Source organism: Pithys albifrons, chromosome 2, assembly GCF_047495875.1.
Source record: "Pithys albifrons albifrons isolate INPA30051 chromosome 2, PitAlb_v1, whole genome shotgun sequence".
In the NCBI taxonomy this organism is placed as follows: domain Eukaryota; kingdom Metazoa; phylum Chordata; class Aves; order Passeriformes; family Thamnophilidae; genus Pithys; species Pithys albifrons.
The window spans coordinates 79,910,102-79,937,133 of record NC_092459.1 but is presented as its reverse complement, the minus strand read 5'-3'; the positions used below and the strand labels follow the sequence as shown (position 1 = coordinate 79,937,133).

General features: G+C 35.9%; 1 protein-coding gene across 3 annotated transcripts in view; it reads right to left on the bottom strand.

Moving 5' to 3' along the window:
* SDCCAG8 (SHH signaling and ciliogenesis regulator SDCCAG8) overlaps positions 1–27,032 on the bottom strand; it is a 107,294-nt gene that overhangs the window by 26,259 nt on the left and 54,003 nt on the right. For all 3 annotated transcript variants that reach the window (XM_071574957.1, XM_071574948.1, XM_071574964.1), the window contains 3 exons: positions 22,496–22,623; positions 20,249–20,357; positions 13,382–13,513 (listed from right to left, as the gene is read on the bottom strand). In XM_071574957.1, coding sequence (XP_071431058.1) covers positions 13,382–13,513; positions 20,249–20,357; positions 22,496–22,623 — 369 coding nt within the window. The remainder of the gene's footprint in view (positions 1–13,381; positions 13,514–20,248; positions 20,358–22,495; positions 22,624–27,032) is intronic.

The following is a 27,032-nucleotide window of genomic DNA, read 5'->3' as shown; positions in this document are numbered from 1 at the left end:
TATGTAACAACACAAAAGTAAATCTCTCCTTTTAGAGAAGAAAGAAAAGGCTTAAGTTTCTTGAAATACTATGTTGCTACATGCATGTGTTCCATCAGGTACATGGATGACCAAGCCATAGCCACTATTTTTAAAATATAAGGTCAGGCATTAATAGGACTTTAAAGAATTATCACAATATATTTACCATAAAAGCAGTTGTTCCAAGATGGTCCTAGTATCTGGATGTTCACTGCAATACTCTGGTGACCACAGAGAAGTCTATACAACTGCTCTTTCGGTCAAGCTCAAAGGGAGGCAGAGGGGGAGATGTCTTTACCCATGGTGGAGTCTTTTAAAGAACTGGGCTTCCTTAAAAAAAGTAGTAGAAGCTTTCTTCATTGAAACTGATACATGAAGGCACTAGTTCTGGTGCAGTAGTTGTGTTACCAGCTCCTGAATCTGTTATAGAAGGACTAAATATCAATAATCAGTCTCATAGGTCTAACATCCTTATCTACATTATGGAATGAATATTAAAACAGTATTTTGAAATCTTTCAATGTATTTCAATTTAGTGTCTATAGACAGAGAAATTCTTACATTCCTGTAAATATGGAGAAGTAACACAGTCTTGATTTTTGCCAGTCTATTGATTTTACGTATACTTATAAGAAAACCACTCTGTAAGCTTTTCATGTAGCACTACATTTCTCAGTAATATTACAAAACTGTTTCTTTTGATACAGCTTGAAAGCAGTCTTGTAAATACAGAAGCAGCTTACAGCTTAACATATTTTTCCCCCCTTCCCTACCTCAACACAGAACACTGAAATCTTTCAGTAGTAGTAAACTCCACAAAGTGCTTCTTCCCAGAGGAATTTTATGCTCATAACATTTAGATCAATTTTATACTGAGGTTATTTCATTGCTCATTAACATTATGTACATCATCTATTTTTTTCTTTTCCAACAAGAACATCTTCTAGGTTAGGACAAAAATAGCTTTGTTCACTTTTGCCTAACACAATACAAATTTGGAAGCACTGGCCTTCAAGAATAAACTTCCATAGAACATGGAACTACACCAAATACACACCGGGGTTAGTCCTAAACATTTTCAAGATTCCCCTACAACAGATATAAGCATTTACCAGCCATAATCTTTCTCTGAGATGGACCACATAGAACACAGTAAAATAGTGAAAGAAAATTATATCCAAGATGTAGTGGTCAAAGCCATTCTCTTACTAGAGGTGCCATAGAATTTTTTTAACACTTTAGCAGAATAGCACACTTTTTTCCAAAGAGTTTTGCCTAAAAGACTCTCAAATATTGTTGGTTCCACAGTACTCAAATTATTCAAGTCAAGCAGACCTGACCGTCAGTTGGATCTTCTGCTCCAGAAAACCTGGAATTTCAAACACAAGCCTTGGCTAACTAGCCATCAATCCATTTTAGAACAACCAACTCAATGAAGATGACTGCACTCAGCTTTAATGTGTATTTCCCCATGTCAATCAAAACCCCACTGTGGTCATTACGGTGTCCTTTCATTTTCAGAGTGTCATACACAGAAATGATGGATTTAATTTCCAAGCTGTATTGTCTTACATAATTATATACTCCTTATAAAATGAGCAAGGAACTAATACCTTGGTTGGATAGTTCAACAGGGCACTAGCACAAACAATTACCTGTTACAATTACCCTTTTTAACATGACATTTGGAATTCTTCATGTTCTATTCTAATTCAGTGGCTTCTACTTTTGTTATTCACTATCAATTTCTCTGCGCCCAGCAATGTCAAGAGGTGAACAATTAAATTGTTCAGAATACAGCATGAACGTAAGAGTGACCCTATATTATATCTTCACTTTTTCCCTTTGATCATCCCTTTATTTGACTGCATTTCAGTAAATTATCCATGTAGTTTTTATTTTGACAGCTCTCTTTACAGCAGTAAAACAAAATGTGTGCATTGCAAATGGCAAAGATTCAAATTTCAGCTATGTTTATCCAAAATAGCACTGAACTGCTTCTGTACTTATGCTATACTGCCTACAGCCTTACGGAAGGGGAGACAGATGGGATGAATTTAGCAGGGAAACAGCTGTGGCTTGAAGAAGAGACAAGCAAAAGTTTTGCTATCAGGCTTCATTATGTATCAAGGTACCAGTAAAATGTGTATCCGTAAGGCAGCCAAAAAAGTGTTTTTCATTTGACTAGTGATAATTACCTTTTCTCAACAGCTGACAATGTTCTAAGCAGCATTAAATAGGTATAATAATTAAGCAATAAGATAAGACAGGCAGTGCCTTGCTGGGGATTATTGCTTGCCTCGGGTGTGTTGTGAGGCAGAAGGCTGAAGGGTGAGTGACTTCAGCCACCCGAGAAATGTAATAATCCCTCAGAAATGCACTGCCTGGAGTGTCTTCTTGCTATTAAAAATGGAAATTTAAAAAGGACAAAATGCTAGACACATTTCCTGTGGATTTTATTGACATGGGTTAACATTATAGAAAGTCGATGAAAAAATTCCATTGCTGCCCAGCCTATGAAAGCCCTTTCCCAAGGATACAAATGTCTGCTCAGCTTGTTGGTGCATTTTATTCATAAAACTTATTTGAAAAGCACAAGTATTTGCATAACCTAACACATGTGTGACAATGCACAGAAGATTATAACAGTCTTCACAATGGTAAAAGTGAAGGTGCTTGTAAGTTACATGCTTTCCAAACATTTATTCTGTGCAATTGTCCATGTTTGGTGTCAATTTACAGATGAGCTTTCTGTAGTTCTGAAAGTGTCTGTCTATACATATATAGACATCTATACCCACACATATGTATTTTTTAATATCTATATAAAAGGTCAGCCACTTGAATTATCCAAGCGATAGGAAAAAACCCTCAAACAAACAAAACAACCCAAACCTTTCCAAAACCCTCTAAGTTGGTTTTGACTCCATGCAAGTCACATAACTAAAACTAAGGCTATATCCCTGGTAGTGTGGGAAGTGCTAGTGTAGCACTCAAAAAGATTACACCACCTTACATAAGAAGAGAAAAGTTTACTGTCATTTCAGCCATGCCACTGAGATAACCTTTGGATACTGGAGACATGAAGTATTTAGCAACCTTGACTTGAATGAAATCAGAATTCTAAAAACCGTTCAGGATCAAGTCCCAGGTAATGAGATGTATTTGGGGCAAGAATGTATTTCCATATATAACTAAACATGGCACCTCACTCTCTGAGGTTAAAAAGAACTTAAAAAAACCTTTAAAATCTCATTTTCCCTTCCTTTCTCTCAATACATGACTTTACAGTTCACAAGGAACAAGTTAAACAAACAGGTAATAACCTTGTTAATCTTAATTTCTTTCATATTTTCCATCATCACTACTTCAGAACCAAACTGAGAAGACCTGCTGAGAAGTACACACAACACTGTCTAGAGTACCCTAGAAATACAGATGCTAAGTAGGTCTTATACTGTCCTTCCTTGTAGCCACTTCCATAGTCTCTATTTCACCACAACTTCTGTGATTAGCAGTTGAAAGATAACACATTTAAGATCACGTTTCCAGAAACTAGCCCACTGCCTGTTACTATTAGACTACTACCAATTAGCACTATCACAAGGCACAATACACAAACCTACTTTTTAGCATTTAATTTTTTTAGGATGGCAATTTTTTTTAGAGTGCACTCAGAAACTGGTAATGAATATGACTGGGGCTCTGGAAGAGAATGATAGAACTTTTTTTTGCCTATTTCCTGTCTACCTGACACTATCTGTGTTTTAGAGGATATAACCAGTGGAAAAACAGATCGTCAGTCTCAATGCTTAAATTTAGCACCTAGTAGTTTGAAAGATGAAAAAAGCATGATGGGAAAATACCCCACCTTCAAGTGCAACATTGGTCATGGAGCTACTGGCACAGGCCACATCACAAAGAGATTTAAGAAAAGGTTAGATTGATACATGGAGAATGAGAGCATCCACAGTTAGATCAACTTCCATAGAACAGATCAGGAACCTGCAGAAGCCATCAAACCACTGAAGTTATCCAGAAAAAGTCTTTCAATAACCTTGCAAAACTCTACTCACTTACTATATTAAAACATAAAGTATCATTAGGTTGGGTCTCCTCTTTCAACAATAACCTTGAAAGCAGGCAGTTGCAAAGACTTTGTTACAGAGATGGTAAATTTTCATTACACACTTGCAAAGCTCTTTAAATGTTATTCATCGGTCTTAATTTTCTTTCCCCACTATATGGGAATGACAGGTTTTAAATAGTCTTAGCCTAAATATCTCAGAGTTATACAGAGAGATCAAAATTGGAAGGATATCTGATACTGCTTAAACTAATTTGCCAAAAGGGTAAATAGTTAGATTTTAATATTACTGCGAGTTCACTGAAGGCTCAATAGGAAAAACACAATTACTGTTAAATATCCCAACTAGGTATTTGCTATTGAACTACTGCACAGGGGTAGTTTCCTAGTGGTTCTTTGAAAACTTTTCATTTTTATTGTTCTGAGACATCACCATGATATCACAGAAATACAGTACATGGAAATAAACTTGAAAAATGCAGATGAAGATGACATGGAAGAAAGAAAAGTAGGTGAGTGTAACAGTCATGAATGTTAACAACTTTTTACACTAGTAGCTCATACTCCATTGGAAATGCTATTGCCCTGGGTAGAAACCTTTATTCTGTACTTTGGGGGACCTTTTAGTAGATAACTTAAATGAACTTGAGATAACTTCAATGAACATGAATTACATACTTTTTGGTGCTATTTCTTGCCATTAAACAAGAATGTTTTTATGCAGAAGCCAGAAAAAGAGTCCATTGACCTTGCTTGCTCACCTTTTATTTCACATCTCTGGGGAAAGTGGTGAGGAAGACTGGTTCGTGACCACTACCAGGACCAGAGGTGCTACTACCAGGCACAGAGGGCAAAGAGTTTCAAAGAAGATGTGGTGGTGGTAGGGGATAAATTGGTGGATTAACACAGAAGCAACTTCTAACCAAAACTGAAACAGTTGCAGGTTCGTAGCGAAGGTAGGAGAAAAAAATGTGGTTCCCACAGAAACCCATGGGTATACTTCAGTCTCATGATGCCCATCTTTTTTAGTGTCAGTGTTATGATCTGCATAGTGCCAAGAGTTTCTAGATCTTCCTGTATCAAGGAGAGTCTGGGCTGGGCTGTCAAAGACATCACCTTTATCCACCTCCATTTTAGAGGAATCAAGAATGCTTCGCTAATGCTAAATTAACATTTAAATTTGAAAACCAACAACTGCGCTGACAACAGAAAGTAACAAGAACAGCCTGGAACCTTATGTTGTGCTGTTTTATATCACACATATTTCAGGGCTTTTTACATTCCTGGTAGACAAGAAGACAAGTGTACTATTAGTGAGCTGAAGGCTTTGACTCTGTTCATGATGGAACAAATAAAACTGTTCCCATTCCTGTTTTGGAGAAGGCAGAATACATCAAAGCAGTAGAGTAGAAGATACTCTCAGAAATGGACAATTACCAGACTCTTAGCAGAGAGAGAGTTAGAGTGTTGGTAGCTGTTCAACACAGGAGAAAGCAAACCTGGCTATTTTTCCACATAGCTTTTCTTTGAGACATCAACAAGTATCAATTTCCTAGATATTATTCTCCAGTTTCAAAAAAAATAGGATTGTGGTGGCCAGCAGTCTTGACATGCAAAGTAAACACAGACATTGTCACTTCCCCTCTACATCTTCTTCCTCACATTAACTATATTGTTAAGCAGTTAAACCAAATGCAGCATTAACTAGTCCTTAAAGAAGGTAATGCAGATAACACTAGCATGACCTCAAAGGCACAAAAAAAGCTTACCACAAATGCTGAAAGAAAAAGAATAAGGACATAAAGGTAGATGGAACATGAGAAACTGAAATGTAAATTCGATCAAGCAGATTCATTCACGTCAACCCTTAATTCTTTGAAAGCTCATTTTTTGATAAAGGAAATGCAATAAATCTTACCTACATTAACTTCAGCAAAATTAAATACCAAGCCCCATCAGCATTAGTTAACTAAGCTGTTGTTGACAAATAACTGACTAAAACAAAGAGCACAGCCAACAGGAACAACAGAAGGGAAGGATTATTCTAAGTGAATTTCTTTGAATTTAAATAGGTTTCTGAATATTTTGAATTATGACTCAGCACAAAAAAGTAGGAGTGGGCTGATAAATTTAAGATGTTAGCTTAAAGAAGGTCTGGGATACTGCACAGAAAGGAAAGAGATGACTCAGAAGATTGGAACAGCAGACATGAGATAAAATTTTATAGCACAAAGCTTTACACTAGGGACTTAATGCATTCACAGGTCACAGCAAAAGTCTCTGCTGAAAACTTGAATTTACTTGGCATGAAGAGTTCCTGGACACACTTCTTGGTGCAGTTGTCAAAAAGGCAAACATGACTGTAGGATACATCATTACAAAGAATTTCCAGTAAATATATTAATTCCATAGATTCAAATGTCCTCATCCAAGACCCTGCAGGCAGTTTTGACTGCCCATATTCAAAAAAAGATCAACAATCAGAACACTGAGGGTCATGAAGAGCTTATTGCAAACCTAACAAAAGAGGAAGGCTTCACAGAACCACAGAATATGCAGAGTTGGAAGGGACCCTCAAGGATCAAGTCCAACTCTTACTTATAATCAGAAGTATCTGCATTACTAATGGAGATTCTTTTGAACAAAAAAGAACTACTTGTCCCAGTTTTGGCTCAAAGATAAGTAGCTACAAATCAAACAGAAATTAATTCAGACCAAATTTAAGAAGGATCTCAATGAGAAGATCAGTGGTAGTGGAAACAGTTGTCCAAACTGGAACAGCAGACTAGTGATTTTTACAAGGAGCTCAATACATTCTTGAAGAAATATATATGTATATAAACTATATACAAAAGTACCGATATTTTATAGGCACACACTTAGCAACAGGGGAATACAGTACTCTGTGACCTAGAATACATTTAACAGAACATTATTAAGTTCCCTAAACATCTGTCTGGAAATTGGGTGTGGTATTTCCCTCTTCTTATCATTTGCTTCTTAAGGTTAAGGGTTTATTTGCACACTGTTTTGCAGCACTTTCTGAAAACCTCATATTTCACTCTTGGTATACATTTTCAATTTTTCTAACAACAAAGAAAATTTTTGCTTTATGTATCTACTGCTTAAGTAGTTGTTGAATAAACCTTTAAAAACACTATTTCGGGTCTTAGATAATCTTATATAACTTACTAAGTATTTAGAATGGGAATATTATACATATAAAAGCATAAATAGAGTACGTATTTATATATACACTATTTATAGACATCTGCTTAAAGTGAGAAGGGTGAAAAAATAGTTAAACAGATATATAGTAAATATAGACAAATATTGAACTGCAGAGAAAGAGGGAGATATTTTTAACATCCGTTCCTACTCCAGTGCATTTAACTGTGTGCAAACACCCCAATATTAAACAAAACCGAAATGCACTTTCACACTCTGACAGGATTATATGTATGTATATATATGTATATGTGTGCATGTTTATACACAATACATGTTCATTATTTAGTACTTATCTGGAGTATCCATTTCTCGATGTAAAACATGAGTCCATTATATATTACAAAAAATAAGTAATAGTGATAACACCAAATTCTGGACAGAGCTGAGAGTTTTATCTGTCTGAACTGCAATGCCAACACAGTGACCAAAAAACCTTTTACAAACTCCTTGCATGAAACGCTATACAAAAAATTACATGTCTCCAATTGTTACAGCCATCCCATTACAGCAAAACCACACCAAAGATATGTGGATATGAGTAATGATGCTCAGGAAAAAGTGCAGCATACTTCTCTTCACACATTGAGACAATGTGAATGTATTTATATCTTTCATATCAAAGATTATATGGACACTGTGTATGTTAATCTCTATTTTTGATATGAAAATGAATGCATTTTAAACAAAAAAGCCATAATATAGTGCATTTTTATTCCATAATTGCATTTCAAAACAGTTAATTGGTGTAGTAAAAATATAGTAACAATTCTCTCACTGTTACATTAAAAAAAATACACTATCAGTAGAATAAAGAAGACAATGTATTCAAGACAGAATGAACTAATTGGGGGGAAAATAAACAAAAACTCTTTCAGGTAATGACCTAACTTGAGTTCTTCCATCCATCATTATTTCTTGAAAACACACACACAAAAATACTAGAGCTTTACAGAAAATGAAAAACTTCAAATGCAACTTGATTCCTCCAGTTATCAAGAAATAATTTTATTCAATTTTTCTCCTGAATATTTGCCAAGAAATCAAAAATCTCTATTCAGAAGTGTAACAGCAAACTAGCTATTGTGATTTTACATATCAGTTACTTAAAAATGCTGGTCTATTCTCTCTATTTACATCTCAGTTCTCACAGATACGTGTTCTCTCACGCATGCGTGAGCTTGCATACACTATCACTTAAGAACAAAGCCAAAAATAAGTTTAATGGTGGGAAACAACCTTTAAAATCCTGTCAAACTGAATATTGCATCCTCACTCCTTGAGTGGTCCATTTAAAAATCCATTTTAGCTACTCTTCCAGATAAGCTTATCCATAAGGATCATACATTTCGCCATAGGTAGAAAACAAATACAATTTGTCACATGTTGTGCTATACAGACATTTCTGCACAGTTGCTGCACTACTCTAGAATGTCTGAAGGGGAAGACACCCCAGGTAGTTGGCTGCAGACATATCTCAGCAACATGGCACGTAGTTACAATTTGACATATATAGTCTTTATAAATCCAATGTCTATGAAGTCAAACAAATCTCCTTCTTATTTATAGTAACAGGCGAGAGCAGATCTCTGCCGTCTTGTTACACAGATGGTTGTAACATTTTTATAGTTAACTTACAACCACTGATGCCTAAGGAATAGACACACATCTGCCCCAAACTGCCAGTCCTGGAGGCTCTTCTTTTTAACTTTAGTTAGCAAAAATACAGTCGAAACACATCTAACAGTGTCACCCCCAAAAAGCTACCACAAAAAAAGCCCCATACAAATTTTCTTAAAATGTATTATTATTGTTAATGTTATATAAGATTGAACAGTGATCACACACAATACAGCAAAAGTAACAGTAATAACAGCTCTAATCACCAAAACTGAGAGAAAATGCATGAACCTCAATTCCATACAATGAACTGAGTTTGGAAAAATGTTTGGAAAAAAAAACACATTAGAAGTTTCTAAATTTATATTCTATTAAAAAGATTTCAAAGGAGCCTAATACTTCAAATAAACTACTGTTCACATGCTTTTTTCCTGGATAAAAAGTAAAGGCATGGCTGGCTTATCTTGAAAAAAAGGAAAGAAATCACCTAGGATTTTCTTTTCCTCCTTGAAGACATTACTCCATATTTGTATTTCCACATATCACCTGGGTCTTTAACAGCAAACATACACAGAAAATAGCTAAGATATATTTAATTAAATGCTTCCCATTTTAGACACTAGCTGTCCACAGAGGAAATTTTCTAAATAGCTTGCTTGCTTTATGAGAAGAATAGATGCAGAAAGGTAAAGCGATACCTGAACCTTCTAACTACAGGAGGTAACTAAGTTCAGTTGAGCTTAAATAGCCTGATGAAACCTTGACTCATGGCAGCTTGGGCCAATAATACTTATTCATAAATATGTTCCAACAATAATGGACCTAGGCAGATTCTTTACTTTTTCTTCTTACTCCCCAGATCAGGAGCTTGTGAGAAAGTGGATCTGCATTTCCAGAACTGGTCTAACTACAGAGGTGAAAACACGTGCCTGGGAATTAATTTTAAAAACAGATTAAGGAGAGAATGAACTAACTTTGTGTGTACAGTTACACAGTTCATTTGGTTTTGAATTTTCCCTTGTCTGGACTCTATTTACTTTATGTGGAGTAGAGCACCAGGAAAAAAAACAAAACCCCAACCTTTTACTTTTGAGACGTATTTTTTTTATTCTTGGCTAGTTTCTTTACAGCTGCCTTATAAGAGATTCTGTACTTTCTGCTACCTGCTAATTTCTACTATGAACACAAATCTACAGAATAGGAATTTGAAGAATTTAATAATACAATTTGCTTTGAGGTTGAAAATTTATACAAACAGACTCATTGCTACACAACAGACAATTTATTTCTCCAAGATTCAGATCCATAAAGTCACACATGATGACAAACTCACTTCCAATGGCACATAGGTGACCTTAGGTCACATTAACCAAATACTTTTGAGATGATCTACTTAGATAAACAAATCATTGTGTAAAATGATAAAGGGGATGGCTGCAAAAATCTGTATCAAAACAATAAAAAAGCTAATGTAAAAACCCCCCACATGGATCTAAATAAAGATCCAGTGTTGCAAGAGTAAAAACGTTAAACAAACAGCTCTGCACGAGCTCCACTGCGCTCTTAAGGTGTCACCCTACCCGTGCAAACTATACACCTTTCAAATCAAGTTTGCCTCAGGAGCACGTGGTAACTGTATCAATTTAAGGTGGTCATCTACTTCTTTTAACACCGTATTTCACTGAGTAAAAACACACTAAAAGGGCTGGATATTTCCATTACACTGAAAAGGCTGATTCAACATTCTCTTTAATGACTGAAAATTAAAGTAATCTCTTTCTTTAAAATTTGCTTATATAATTTTGGACTATATTAATTTGCAGCTTGTATTCATACAGAAAGATAGGAAAGGCAGTACGAGAGTTATCTTGTTCACTTTCAGGAATGCAACTATGATGATTGCCAAAATACTGTTTCTCCAAAAGAAATTCTGACTGATCATTCAGATCTTGCTTTTTGCACCAAATAGTTGTAACAGGGCCTGTCATATTCTCAGTTGGAGAACACAAGTATTGACAGAGATTTCTTCTTAAACAAATGCCACAATTCCTCATTATTCAAATGCAATTGTTAGGTCCCAACTTAGCCAAAATCATTTTGATACAAGAAACTTTCTAAAGAGAGCCAGAATAACAGCAGCTAGACAATTAGGTAGGAATGCACTTTGCAGAACTGTTGCAAAAAGATCACTGCTGTTTGTAGCTGCATACAAAGATGAAACATGTCAAGAAGTAATCATCCTTAACAGTATTTTGCTGTGATTATTAATATCTAAGCGATGAATTCAAATCTGAGGTAAAATACATTATTACTATTATTTGTTGTTGTTCTGGATTTACTGAGCAGCATAGTCAGATCTCTATTTTTCCAAAGCAGATACTTTTATTTGGTGGAAGTCTTTCAATTTAAATAGAAGGAACTGGGAGATTTATTTGTTGTAGTATTATACTTTATGTTTTTTCTTCACCTAGATCTGTAAACTTCATAACTAATTTATAGCATTTGGGAACAGATCCTGAAAATCTATTACAGTTTACACATAGAAATTAAAATTAGATTACACTGATTTTTTTAAAGCAGTTTATTATATCAGTCCTGTCACTTATTACCTGGATTTTAAATGAATATAGTGCAAGCTCACAATTAAAAATACATCAAAAGAGCCCCCTCTTAAAATTCTGGCAAATTATACTGCTCATGTTTCAAATATCTGATAACTTCTTCCATATTTGCATATTCTAAAATATTAAATAAGACAAATGCTATTATTGTCCTGTTTTCTCTCCTTGTTGTCAGCAAAACAGCAGCAGAAGGTAAGGCATTGCCTGCAGCATGACCTCTCTGCTTTCAAACCACTCTTCTGTCCTGGATTAATGCTTTCAGTTGTTTCTAGTGTATAATCATTGCTGCTGCAGCAACAATAAGCAACATTTTCTAGGGGATCTATTTTATTTGGTTCTGAAAAGGTCTTCCTAGAAACTTACAGAGCAGTCTTAAGTTCAACTAGATACTAATAATTCTACAGAAGAACAGCTAGGAGGTAAAAGAGGTGGGGGGGTGGGATTTTTTTTTTCCTGAAAGTAATCTTGAGTCCTCATTCCTCCATATGGTAAGAATTCACCACAAGTAAAGAAACCAAAACCAAGGTGAGATAAAAGGAAAGATTACATGGTCACACAGATTAGGGACAGAGCTGTAGCATTTTGAATTTGTTCTCTGAGATATAAATGATGATGACAATCCAGTGTTACAGAAGAACAGGATGAGGTACAGGCAAAAATCTGAAAAGGAGGGGGAAAGAAGGGGGTCTGAGTGACTGAAATGGACACATGAAGTCCTTGCAAGAAAGCAGCTTATACAGACAGACAGAGAATAAAGGGATGGCAAGCAAAAAAAAAATCAATACTTTAAAAAAAAGCGTGCATACAGGACTTGCTGCTTCAATACATGCAAGTTCTGATCCTATCAGGTGGTCAGTGACCAGAAAAAGGAACCAGAATGTTTCCCAGTAAGAACTGTCTAGTCCAAAAGAAGTTAAACTGCATTTTGCCTTTCAGTACTGACAAGAGGTAGCCTGGCTGATTGGATTTGCAGTTGCCGCCCAGACTCCTCCTTATTTCACCCTCTACTTTCACAAGCATTGCTTAAGCTCCTTCCAGCACCTGTTACACTTACTGCAGAGTGGAAAACAGAACACGAGAGCATAGATGAACTTTCTGGAACAAAAAGGAAAAGAATCCACAGTGATCTTTGAGGACATCTAATCCATATCGCAGCACAGGGTGTTAAAAGTCTGAACACTCTGGCCAGAACAGTCAATTGATATTGGTGGAAATATTTCATACTAGTCTTGCTGCAGCTGCTTCCAGTTCCTCCTGAGAAGTCAGTGCTTGTCCAAAAGGTGCCTGGAAGCTGTTAGTATTTCTCTGGTTACAGAGATATTCAGTAAGATTTGTTTGTAAGACTTGTTTATACAAGTCAAATGATGGTAAACCCCAAAAAGACAACTATTACATGGCATAATGGAATCCACATCTGCACTTTATATTTGTATCACTGAATAACCTCCTCTGTCCTTCCTCCCCACGTCCCCCTGCTCCCCCCTCCCCTTTTTTTTTAATATGGTAAGACTATTCATCCAAGTTAGAGCAGAGAACAGCCAAATCAGCCCACACACATATGTAGTAGGCTTAAATTCTTTGGAAGACTATGTTGTTCAAGCTTTCCTTTTATTTATCCAAAATGGCACAAGCAAAAGATGTTAAAAAAAAAACTTGACAGAACGGTTGGAGAGGGAGAAGGAATGGTCATTTTCCTAAGGAAACAATATTACTTTCACACAACCTAGTGTCATTTTTATGTTTACACAACACAACTGGTACAGTTGAGCATGTCAGATACCGACAGATTAACAGGACCTCCTACCTTGACTTCATCCTCTCATGCATTCTGCCATGCTGGATACATTGTTGCTCCAATTCATCATTCCGTTTCTGCATCTTCTCCAATCTGCCATGAAGATACTCTTTTTCCTGACTAAGCTGGTTGACTTCAGATCTACAGAAGTAAAACAAAGCGATGATGGATGTTGTCAGATTTCATCCTGCAGTGTGCCATCAATATGTGGCTTCAGCATTTATAAAACTTCATACATGTATATGTAATGCGTAAACAAGCTATTACTAGAACTTACAGAAACAAAATGCTGTTTCAGATAATCTTAAAACAAAAGAACATGATGCTGAAGGGTCTCTGGTAAATATGCCAATGGCAATCACTCAGCCATAGGTTGGCTAAGCTAATTTCAGCCTCATTTAAAGAGGCATGGTATTTGGCATTATGCACTGATGTTAAATAAGATCAATATATGCAAATTTATACTTGTTAAGCAAGAATTTGGTTAGCATTTTGAAAACACATTTCAACTTCTTTATTAGCAAAAGCCAATGTTTAGTTTAGAAAAACGGCTACTAAAAACTTATTCAACCTTTACTCCACTGCATAGGTTAAACTCTCAATAATGGTACTATTTTACTAACTTTATTAACCTTAAATGTTCAAAATAACATCCCACAGATTAGAAAAAAAACAACAAAAAAAACACAACAAAACACCACAAACCCTTTCAGCCCCCCTTACTGCCTCAAAAAAACCAAAAAAAAAGCACCCAAAAAACCAAAGCCACATTAAGAGGAAAATTAATAAAACCTTAAGAAACGAGGGACAAATCATACAGGCGCACACTAATCTACATAAAACTCAGCACAATCTTTAAGAATATTAGTCACTTCTAAGCAATTCTGATTCTTCACGAGTGAGCAGAGACACCAGATCCATGAATGACCTGGGACTGCTACTTGCTACATTTCTAACCATCAGCCCATGAAGAAACAGGCATGAGCTGTTTCTTAATATCAGGAAAAGACCTCAGATTAAATTGTGATAAAATATACATTATGCACTTGTACTGTTTTAACTCTTTGAAAAAGGTTAATGAGAACATGTCAGAATCTGCTATACCATCAGAAAGTATGAATCAAAAGCAAGGAAATTTGATTTATGGCATCTGCCACTCCAGATCTTGAGATTAAAAAGCTTCAGATATATCTTTAAATCATAAACTTAAATATGCTGCGATTACAGCAGAAAGATACTTTACCTTCCTGGCTGTTACAGAATGCAACAACAACTGACATTCTGAAAAATACAACAAAGTGCAGGGAGGAAGGAATACTCCTCCCTCAAAATCATGTTGCTGCATTGACAAGTCAAGTCTAGAAATGACAACATAATCTTTTCATGTTTAAATAGAGAACAATGCATAGTATCATCTGTGAATCTAAAAGAACTTAGCAAGGGAAACTTTGGATGAAGACTGTATTTAATTGAATTTAGATTGGGGGTTACAGCTCTATTAAGGAACATCACAGACCAATACATCAGAACTGTGCTGATATATTTGTATATCACATATCAGCATCCAGGAGTTTCCTGGATATGTACACATAACAATGAGCAGGATGTTATAGGAAAGTAGCAGAAACTGAATTTGTACACTGGTCATTTAACAGAAATACAGTAACTTAGATGTGAGCATTAACAAATCATTGCCAGCTGGACCAACTGTTATCGCACGATGTGAATGCAGTCTGTACTTGATACTGATACTGTAAGACACACAACCAGTGGATAAAAGCAAAGGTCCAGTGCAGAGCAGCTCAACAGAGACCTGACGTGACAAAGCCCAGCCAAGTGGTAACAGGGACTAAATTCAATATTGCGTTCCTTTTTTTTGCCAGCAAAATTCAGCAACAGCATTTGCCATGTAGGAATGCTGTAAATTATCACGTTTGTAGGGTTTCCCAACTGGGGGACCCTGTTTCTTTTTTTGTATTTATATGTGACTGTCTCATTCATGGAAACAACAGAAGCAACTTTCAAGGTAATAGAAGCCTCAAAGTTTTACAAGGACTTATTCATTCCCATCACACTTCAAGTTGCCTAGAGTCTTTCTGGAAAGACTGAAAGGAATTCAAATCAACCAAACTCAAAATGCTACTGAAAATTACAATTAATGAAACAAAAGTACCAAATTAATTGAAACCATGAGTAGCATAATCTCTAAAATACAGCTTTAAATGCCTGATGTTTTGAACCATGTTATTAGTGTTGTCTTCTAAAACATCATTTGTAATTACAGTTGAACTCAGAAAAAAAAAATCTATTAAGACATTATTCACACTATGTCCTTTCCATGTAAATATCTAAGAGTCTCACCACCAAGATTTAAGTATTTAATGACTCTGACATTTTGAAGGATAGCACATGTGGAGGGCAAAATGCCTATTAAGGTCAATGTTAAAAGGTTCAGTTGTGTCAGTATTAAGGGGAGAACACCAGTCCCAACACAATACTGCACACCAAGAGTCTTCATCATCACTTGTCAAAGTTTCCCTCTGCATCTTTAAATATACCTTTCACCAACTTCATTTTTCAAAGACAGAAGATAGAACAGCTAATTCTATGTGATATTTAAATAACTTCACAAATTGTTGAGTTAAAAAAGGAAAACAAAACACAACCCCACCCTGCTTCAAACCAACCATAATTGTAAAGAAGGCTGATAACTGTACTGAATGCGATTGTACATTTATAAAGGAGGCAGGGAAAGAACCAGGTCTGTGTAAATGCTTCTCAATGACTTTGCTCCCAAGGTGTCAAAACAGGAGCGGAAGAGAGACGGGGGCAAGAGTCAAAGCACACAGTGCTGAACTTCAGAGACAGGCAACTCAATGTCAAGGACAGAGGCAAATTAGAAATACCTATGCACTAAGCACTGTGTCTGATGGATACAGCACAACTAAAGGACACAGCATGGATATGCTGATGTTGCTTCACAAGAGCTACTCTGGGTCCAACAGTCTGAGCAGTAAGCTCTGGTGAACTTGGTAGAAACTGAGACATGCAGACATTTGGAGTGCCTTCATCTGAGCAGAACTCTGCATGAAAGGTGCACTTCTGCAGAGATTTGATAAGACTCAAAAGACATGTATGAAATCAATTATTATTTCAAAACCACACTGAGCAAAGCTACAACATCATATAAAAATGAAAATGTAAAATGCGTGCTTGTAATTAAGAGGCATAATAAATTTTGCCAAATCTTACTGACCTGTCACTGTATCAAAAATAATTGATAGAGGGCAGAAGGAACAGAAACAACAACAAAAACCTCTCTGTACTTCTGGATCCATTCAACTACCTAAACTTCTATTTAAAAACAATTTAGGGTTTTATCTACCATCCTTACTGGAAGAGACTTGGGGGAAAGAAAACCAAACAAGTTCTTCCAAAACACTCAAATACTAGAGGGAAAAAATGAGCAAATATTAAATAATCACAATTCAGAATCAGTCTTAGGATATTTTTATGATGAGCTGATTTTTGAACACAAAGGTGGCCTTTACACTTCCGAACTACCTTTTGCACTGAGATACTTTTTAAGCACTGCCTTTTCCTGTTCTTAAAACAAATTGTTTAATTATATGAAAATTAAATACACACTCTAAAATATTTTCTCCTGATGCAGTATTGTTGCATATAATTTTAATGACTGAACCTTCAGACAGACTGTTTTCCATCTTCATACAGCTACCCTCAACAAACATTTCACTCCTAGTATTGAGTGCAATGACTGCAGTCAACCAAACATGCAGAAAAATAGTTCAGCCGGGTATGTGTTCTTTACTTCAATTAAACTCACACAGTTGGATGCCTACTGTTGCCAAACCAGTAATATAATTTATACATTATAGTCCAAACAGTAAAACTACACTAAAAGTCATTTAACAATATTTATAACACCATAAAATACAGTGTTAAAATATATGAACTGCAATATGTACCAAAATTATAAAATTTGTTTCTCATCATCAGTGATTAAAACCAGGATCATTGCTCTAGCTTCAATACTCACAACCCTGGTGACAGATTAGAATTCAAATCTTAATGATCAATTTACAATTAACAAGATAGAAGTGAAACAAATTAAACCAACCATTATATATAACGAGACCCAATGGACTCCCATTGTTTCCCTTAATTACAAAACGCAAATCACAAATACACAGTGGGTAGTGTTAAGCATTAATCTACAACCTAGAAACTCAGACAGTGACAATCAGAGAAAAAAATAAAGAACAAAACAACAGAGAAGAAATTAACAAAGGACTATATTTTTAAACATGTTTGTGCATACGAAAACCTTAACAGACACTATCTTCTTTCCACACAGCTTGGGGGGGTTTGTAATTCATCTGACATTAACTTTCTGAAGCATTTCTGTGTAGGGACTAGCTCACAAACATGGTTCTAGCTTACATATAAACATCAACTTTGGTTTAGATTTCTCAGAAAACCTGCATTAAATATAAAAATATATGTGCCATTCAGATGCACCCCACTGAAATTGTGCAAATATGAAGCTGTCACAGATAAATTTGAAGTGTCTCTTACTACAAATGGGCTCTTCCTATTGAAAGCAAAAAAATATTTAAATAAACCCATTATTGCATTTCTAATTAAAAGAGTTCGAGTGCTTCACCAATGAAATTATGGTACTGGTAGTATACAGTTATTCCTTAAACCCATGGAAACTAAGGCACAAAGATTCTAGAACTGTAACAAGAAAATATACATTCAGGTCCAAAATTCAGTTTATGGTAAGATAAAAAATATGAAAAAACCTAAAATGGAAAATACATTCCCCACGAAAATCAGGCACACTGCTGCTTTGTGATTTGCTTTTATTAATGTACATAAGAATTATGTCATAAAATCTTCTTAAAATCATTACTTTTTTTCAGAAAACAAAGCTACAGCATTCTGTTGCAGAATTGTGGTTTCATACTACATCCAGTGACAATGAGAATCAAGACTGCCTTTCCGAGAGGTAATACTGAAAGATACATGCTGATCATGCACTTAAAACTTGGCCAAAGCAATTTTCTGCATCTGATCACATCACTCTCTGAGGTCATCTACATTAGTGTGTCATTTCCCACCATCTCCAGTTTCACATTTCTGTTCTCATTTTTACATTTTTTCTTTGTCGCTGCCCATTTCTCCATTCTTGTTACTGACTGCAGCAGCTCCCATTCCAATGAAGGCAAGCTCAAGCTATTTTAGGGCTACTTCTCAGAACCACTTTCATGTATTCTTCCTTACAGTTTCTTGTGTAAAATATACCACTTTATGGAGATGCAAGAGGGCTCCTTTTTCCTTTTTCAGGTTCCTGACATAGTCAGCTAATGCTGCTAGGTGGAGAAACACTTGGCAATCTCTAGTATTTATTTTCAGAGAATAATGTGTTTTCACAGTATGTTTTCTGTCTTTCCTTCATCCTTTACAGTTACTAGTCTGTGACTGTGAGCTCTAGCAACAAAGTCTGTGTGAATTTTTATTGCTGGAATAATAATATGATTTGAATCTATTTAGATTTTGCATTACTTTAGCAGAAGAGCTCTGCTTTTTCAGAAGAAAAATTCTGTTCGCTTCTCTCTCAAGTACCCATCACAACATTTGCAAGGGAAGATTGCTTACAGTTCCTCAAGTTTCTCCTTTCTTCCCCAAACACTCTGGATGGGATTCATCTCCCAGCTTCAGCCACTTAACAGCTAATCAACACTTTATATTCAGTGAAAAATAGGATGGGCAGTGGAGGCAGTACCTGTGGGAAGCATCTTATATTTTATAAATGATGGACATATACATATGTCTGTCATGTACTTAACAGTGTTCCTCTTTGACCACTCCTAGAAAGAGGATACTGGGGTAAATGAGCTCTCTCCCTGAGTGAGTGTTGCCCCAGTCATGCTGCCTCAAGAGATGATTAAATTTGCCCAGCAGAAGAATCCTGTCCTGAAAACCAATTTTATTTTTGCTCAGTGTTTTGCCTTACTTCGCATCAGCCATGACAAAAATCCTATCCTTAATTACCAAATTCACTTTGCACATAATTTACAGAAGCTGCACATGCCAACTCTCCACTGAAGTCCAATTTACTACACTAAATATGAACTCTACAGAAAGTTTCAACAGGTACTATTTTCACACTTTAAAATGTGAAATCAAATTATTTACTTCTTGGAACTTCAAAATTAGTATTTTCTTTAAAATATAGTTCTGTCTTATAGAACTTCTTAATAGCTGCCTCCATAGCTTTGTATTTAATTAAATTATTATTGCTTCCAGGTTTTGTTCTCTTCCTCAATTCTTAAAGGCTTTGAATTTAGACCTGCTATTGATGGAAAACAAGCAGCAGCAGAATCAGAGCTTCAATGGTAAGCAATTTTGATGACAATTATTTCATAGATAATATTCAGTGTGTAGTGTAGTATTCTGAAAAGAGCTTTAAGTAAATAATTTAACCAACAGACAACAGTTTGGACAACTTTAAATCTTTAGGAGCTTTTGTATAACTTCAGAGATACTCAAACTGCAGCTTTGTTAACTATTTTCTACCTTTCATATTAAGAATATGAACACCAGGAAGAAAATAGGACACAATTTTTACATTGGAATTGTCCAAGAAATTTGAAGTAATAGCTAGAAACATATACTGACAACAGAAAACGAGAATTACCCTGCTTCTTAAGGGTTATATATTATATTGATATGATAGGTAATACCTGGGACAAAATGAATAATAATAATAAATATTAAAACACAAATAAAACAATAAGGAAACACATCCTAGTAATAAAAGGTGCAGGTTAAGAAAAATACACTAACCTGTATTTTTCTGACATTTGTTCCAATTTCCTTGCCAACATACAATATTCTTCCTTTAATTTTGCTATGAATGTATTCTGGGAGGTCAGCAGTGAATCCAATTCTTCGACTAGAAATCACAAAATTATAAAAATTATAAAGTTACCTTACAATGATATAAATGTATAGATAACTTAGAAACAATTTGACATATTCTTAATTTCTTTCTTCTCAATCCTTCTAGTTTAGAGATGTTTTTTCAACTTCAGCTACTTGGACATGGAACTAAGACACGATCATGTACCAAATTAATTCTCTATGTCAGAATCAGCAAGTGTTAAAGCACTGTTGCCACTGAATCTGGTCTTGTAAGAGAAGAGTCCATGAAGACTAGATATCTAATCTGGTGGGTTTGCTTTTCAGCTAGAAGTTCGTTGACATCTTTAGGAGGAATAAAATTGGCAAGCCATGCTTTAGCAGACTTTTGCTTGCTCAGCTGGTGCAGGGGATACACTAGAAGCCAAAATCACTTGAGTCTACAACTGTAGACACATTTCAGCATCTCCTTAAAAAAGCAGTTCTTTTATTTACCAGGTCTTGAGCTTACTATAATTAACATAATTTTTTTCCTTAAATCATAAGTTATAGATTTATTGTCCAGTGACAGTTGGAGTGAAACCATTTCATAAATTAATTTTCAGCTACTATGAGTTTGGCTGCACCAAAACTCATGACCTAGAAGGTAGGCATCTTTATTCTTTCAAAAGCAAGATACTGAAAAATGCTGTTTCTTGACTTCTGCTTTTAAAACTGGAGGAAGCAAGACCACTCTTAACCAGTTTCCTTGTATGTGTGTAGGGTCATAATAAACAAGGATTTCTTCATATACATAATAAATGACTAAAATTTCCAATTCCTTCTAATCTTACTAGAGATATAGAAAAACAAACCCAGCCATAATGTTTCATTTTTGTATACTGGGACAATTTATGTACCAGGAAGGTAAATTACATCTCTCTTGTGCAAAATTAGACACAGTCATATGCAGATGTGCTGGCTAAAGGAGGGATGATTCTGAGAGCTTCTTTTCTTTTCCTACAGTGTAGATAGCAGCCATAATGTAGCTGTTTGCATTCCCTGAACACATAAAAAGGTCCTCTAGTACTGTGATAATGCTGACAAAAAGGTAGAAAATCAGATAGGAGATATAAGCATGCCTGCTATCTGAGGTATTATCTGACACGGTATGCTTAGGATTAATATAAGTTACACAGTTTTTCTAAGGACATTGCAGAACTGGTGGCTAAAAATGGTATTTTATTAAACACATGAATCTATCATGTTCCATAAGAGCTGAAGGTCCCTCTCCTTTCCATGTTCCAGGGTTAGAGATTACCTCTCTAAAAATCTCTTCTAAAAAAAAAAAATTTGTTTTGTTTATTTATATTATCTACCTTTATTAATGTTGTTGGCATACAACTTCACAAGAGCAAAAGGCTTTCTTTTGTTTGTTTGGAAAACCCATTTTACTTCCAGATTAAAGTTAGAAGTTATTGATCCCCTAAGTCAATGCAATGAAGTCTCCCATTATGAGACCCTGAAGTATGTAAGGGATTAAACATCTTTCTTCTAGATTGAGGATGTGTGGGGGGCACATGGTAATGCTAAAAATGTTTGAGGCTGCAAAGATTAAATAAAGGAACATATCAATTTGGAGCCAGTGAATTACATCCAGCTGCGACAGTGAATTAAGAACCGATTAATGGCTAAAGCTTTTCTCCAGTTTGGATGCCGAAGCAAACTCATTAAGCTTTTAGAGTAGCTATAATGTGTGTACTGTGGGAACTGTTCAATGCTATTCAGGAGACTTTAACTGTAAGCTCAGAGCATTTCCCGCAGAGCCTCTGATGCTATTTTCTTTATATAACATGTGTGCCTGAAAATCCAGCCAAAAACAAGCCCTTTGTTTTTCTACTTTGTTGTGGTCTCTCTCAGCTTTACGTTTCTTGAACACAGGTAAATAAACTCATAATCCAGATGGTGCAACAGATGTGAGAGCAGCACTCTGAAATCAACAGACAGTGGGCAATACTTTCCATTTTCTCTTTTAAACGCTAACTAATATGTAATTCGGAATCTCCGGTGTAGTTAGCATCTGCTCCCTTCGGCCAGCCAAAGGTTACAGGTGTTCCTGATGTCATTTCACAGTAAGGCGTGGGCCTGGCTTGTGAGTGAGTGCCCAGGCTCTAATCTTTCCCTACCACCTACCAGTTTTCTCATGCTGGGCCTCCATTTGCTGCATCTTCTGTGTCAGCTCTTGCTCTCTTTGCTGGGCCTGAAGGGCTCGGGCCTTTGCTTCACTGCTAATGCTGTGCTGAATGCTATCTTTCTCCAACCTATAAAAAAACCCAAGTAGGAAATAAAGAAAAATAAAAATCATATGCTGAAGATGATAAATTAAAAACGTAAAGCAGAACATTCAAATAATAATAACAAAAAATCTCTCCAAGCTTTGCACATTAAACATTCTCCTCCCACTTCACGTTATACAAACTGACCTTTCTCTTACAATGTCAAACATTCTCCAGTAACTAACAGAAAATAGACAAAAAATTTGATCTATTTCCTAAAAAAAAATTGGCCTTACAGACAAAAATAGGATTTTATTTTTTAAAAATTTTAAACATGACCGCTTTTTCATAAGGAAGCTTACCAACATCCACTTCTCATTGAACAGATTATTTGCATTTTGCTTTTAAATGCTATTTGTTTAATTCTGCAATGAAGCTTAGGGACCTGACCCTGAGATGGACTGGTTCCCAGTTAACCAGCAGGAGATAAGTCAATGGGAGCGATTGCCACAGTGCTCATAATACAGCTACTCTGAAAGCTTAATGAGTTTTCTTAAGCAACCAAACAAGTTTTAACTATTAATTTATGTAAATAGGAGATGAATGCATCCATTACAATAGAGAAGACTGCTAGCACCACACAGGCCCAGCCTCTTGTGGTTCTGCTCACTGGGGGGTTGCATAGGAAGGGCTAAAGCCCAGTACTATTATCAAAGTATGCAGGCAAGAGAGCAATTTACTTGACCAAATATGCAAGATGGGGCAATCTACTCCTGAGGCAAAACAAATGCTAGACTACCACACTCCATTGAAGCATTTTATTTAATGCAAGCCAAGCAAAAACAGCATGGAAAATAAAATCCCAAAAATATATATGCATATAAATTAGAAAAGGTCCTAAACTGCAAATTCATACCTAGACTTTCCCAAAGGTTGTGAATATTTATCTGGTGCACATTGGGATCCAGATTCAAAACAACAGTGAGGTCACATATACAAGGATTGATTTCTAGATTTCAAATGACCTGTAAGCACACACCTTACTACTGACATGACATTTAATAGCTCAGGATAGGTTTCAATAAAGTCTAAATAAACACGTTTCATTCTCGAGACAATACCTATTTCCAAGGACTCCAAAACAGAACACAGGCATAGATCATGTAAGGATAAAGCCACATCTCATGTGGTTGCTGCACTTAACCTTTGGATTGGTGCCTAATAACCCATCCGAGATATTGCAATATCTCAGCATGACACACACAATGTTAAATCTTCTTTCTCAAATTTACCCCAAAGGCAACACAAATGGTGGGTCACATTACACTAATTCCTGGTCCTGATGTTGCAAGCCCTACCTTAGGCAAAACTCCCTTGGAAATCACAGGCAGTTTCTTCTGAGGTAAGACAGAGAATACATTTAGATAGCAAGAATATCAGTGCATTAAGGAAACAAAGCACATTTTTAAGGGAAATCTCATACATTGAGTTGCACTTTATCACATCACTCTCAGTATTACTTTGCACCCATATTGCAGCTATCCTAAGGAGAGATGCTTACATCATTTCCTAAGTGTAAGCTCCAAATATGGAAAGCATTACTGAGAAAACTTTTTCCATTATTTGCTGGAAACCAGTCTATGCAAACTCCTTCCATTTTACAAACATTTTTTGCCTTCAAACAGCTGCGATGAGCACCAGACTCCCACACCAGCACCTCGCACATCCCCCTGACACTTTCAGCTAAAGCAAATGTCAGTAGCACAGCATTTTATTTAGCAGTGTCTCACAGGAGATGGCTGTGTGCAGTTGGGTGCTGTGCTGTCATCTGGCACACAGCTGGCTGGCTAGCATTCTGCTGGGGGTAGCCTTCAGCACGTATCAAGCTGCACAGCTGAAGCTACCAAAGCAAGCCTGTAGAGGTCTATTCCTCATTGCTGGGGTCCCTCCTGATGTGCTAACATGAAAGTTCAAAATAAAGGGAGAATCTACTGCCACCAGAAACACTCTCTTCTTAAGGGGGCCCATCCAAAAGAGCCATTCACCTGTGTTACTTTGTATAGAGCAAGCTAGCAAGAGCTCAGAAACCATAGATGTCTGGTGAATTCCCTAAGGCTGAAATGTATATGGGGTGGTTGAAGATGAGTTTATCCAGTGGATAAAATGCTCAATCATATGACTAAGAGAACACACATAATTCTTAGACAGAACAGCTTCTTAGAATCTAGAAAATTTTGGAATTAAAACACATCCAGCACCACATAAAGAACAATATCTGAGGTGGCTAGAGCTGCTGAGAAATGAAAACAATTCCTGGAACAAAAGCTGTCTAAACTGAGTGGTAAGACTTTCACCCACACCTTGAGTTGATACCTTCCCTGCTCTCAAACTTCAATCTCTCTGCCCCCCTACAGAAAATTTCCCAAACACATATACAGAGAAATAAGGGGCAAAAAAAAGAAAGTAAAAAACATGTAGAAAGCAGCCCAAGATACTGGTAACATTCCTGTTACAGCCAGCAAATACTACAGGAGTTTTAGGAGGTTTGACACAGAGTGCTTATTTGCAATTTATCTGAATTATGAAAAAAGGGGTGCTTGATTTAAGAAAAAGAAAGACTATGGATTTTAGACAGAAAGAAACAATAATTTATCTGAATTATGAAAAAAGGGGTGCTTGATTTAAGAAAAAGAAAGACTATGGATTTTAGATGGAAAGAAACAGTCCTTAGTCTCTACAGCATTAGTGTGAAGATATCAGAAGTCTCATCCCACCAAAAGTTCAGAAATTTTCATATTCACTAAAGGAAATTACAGAGACATGTAGAGAAAAGCTACAACAGACTAATTTTGATGACACAGGTTATATTTGAATCAGAAATGTCAGCAAAAGATAATTATTCCAGAACTTTTTAAAACTTCATCCATAGAGATCAAAAACAGGGGGAAGAATGGTTGAAGTGCAACAGTCTGTTTTCTACTAGAATGCAAACACTGACTCAAAACTAGACACAGCAACAAAAGTTAGTTTTTTTCACAAAGTACTCACTGCAAAACACTAAGCAAATATCCTTCTTGTAATAAGTCTGCATTTCATTGTAACACTGATCAGTTTTACTAAAACAGAAGCATTGAACTTATGGTGACTTTCATTTTTGTGCCATGAAGTCAGAAGTAACCGTTGAGACAAGCTCAAGCTATTCTCGAGCCTTGTTCTGAAGTACAAGTTTTCCACAGTGATTTTAGTTCTAATCACTGACTCTTTTGAGTATGTGTTACAGCTGTCAAGGGCCATAGCTAACTTAGTTAACTGGTTTGCATATCTCAATGAACTGGATATTGATTGGCAGTGCATGAAAGCTATGCTTTCTAAATATTCTTGACAAAACTAAAGTCACTGTAAACTGTAGCTTATAGCACAGGAATTGCCATCACTGGCAAACCTTAAAACATCCTAGCCAAAAATGATGTGAAAATTCATTTTCACCTCAAAGATAACACAAAAGTATGCTGGATGAGTTAGAGCCATCAAATTTAATAAAAACAAACCAGTAAATAAAAAACCAAAACAAAAAACAATCTCCAAAACACCCTTCCCACCACTAACAAACAAAAACTAGATCACAGATCCATTTTCAATCTAAGATTGCTCTGTGTCAAATGGCTCTGCAGCAAAGAAAAATGAAGGAAGTAAAGACTTGTGATATAAAAGTCATATTTGACCTAAATAATAGCTCATCTATTTTTGACTGTAGAAGAAAAGAACTTAGATTAGTAAAACTTTGCATTTCACAACACAGTCCAATAGTATTTCTGAAAGTCTTTTCAGTTTGGTAACTGTAAAAACAAAAATAAAAAATACAGGATGGTTCCCAATGTAGGAATTAGACAACTGACTGGAGGCTGTCTGTAAATCTTCTGACAAAGCAACTATGATTTGAAGCAGCCATGCTTACTATATTGACTATTTGATTTTTCCATGAGATCAACATGCAGCATTTTGTAAAAAGCTAATGGATCCATTAGTAAGACTATGAACTTAATTGGACAAATTAAAATACTCTAGCAATTATTTCAGTTCAGCAACACACCAGATGTTATCAAGGTTATCATAACATTATTTTGACATCTTCAGTTCATATTCATTACAGTTAAAAATGGAACTATAAAATATTTCAGCTTTCACATATACTTACTTTAAACTGAATTTCATAAATCATTATGGAGTAGCTAGCATTTAATCTTCAAAATGTTTGAGCTACCTGAACTAACAAGACTGTTGTCTAAATGATGACCAGTCCTGGAACCCTGTACCAACACTCATACTTGGGCAGCAGCAAGAGGACCAGCCAAGCCGAACACGGATGCTTTTCGTACATGCCTCAGTGGTCAGGGACAGATCTCATTTCTAGATAACATGGAGCCAAGTGGGCCAGCACTGGGAACCAGTGCACA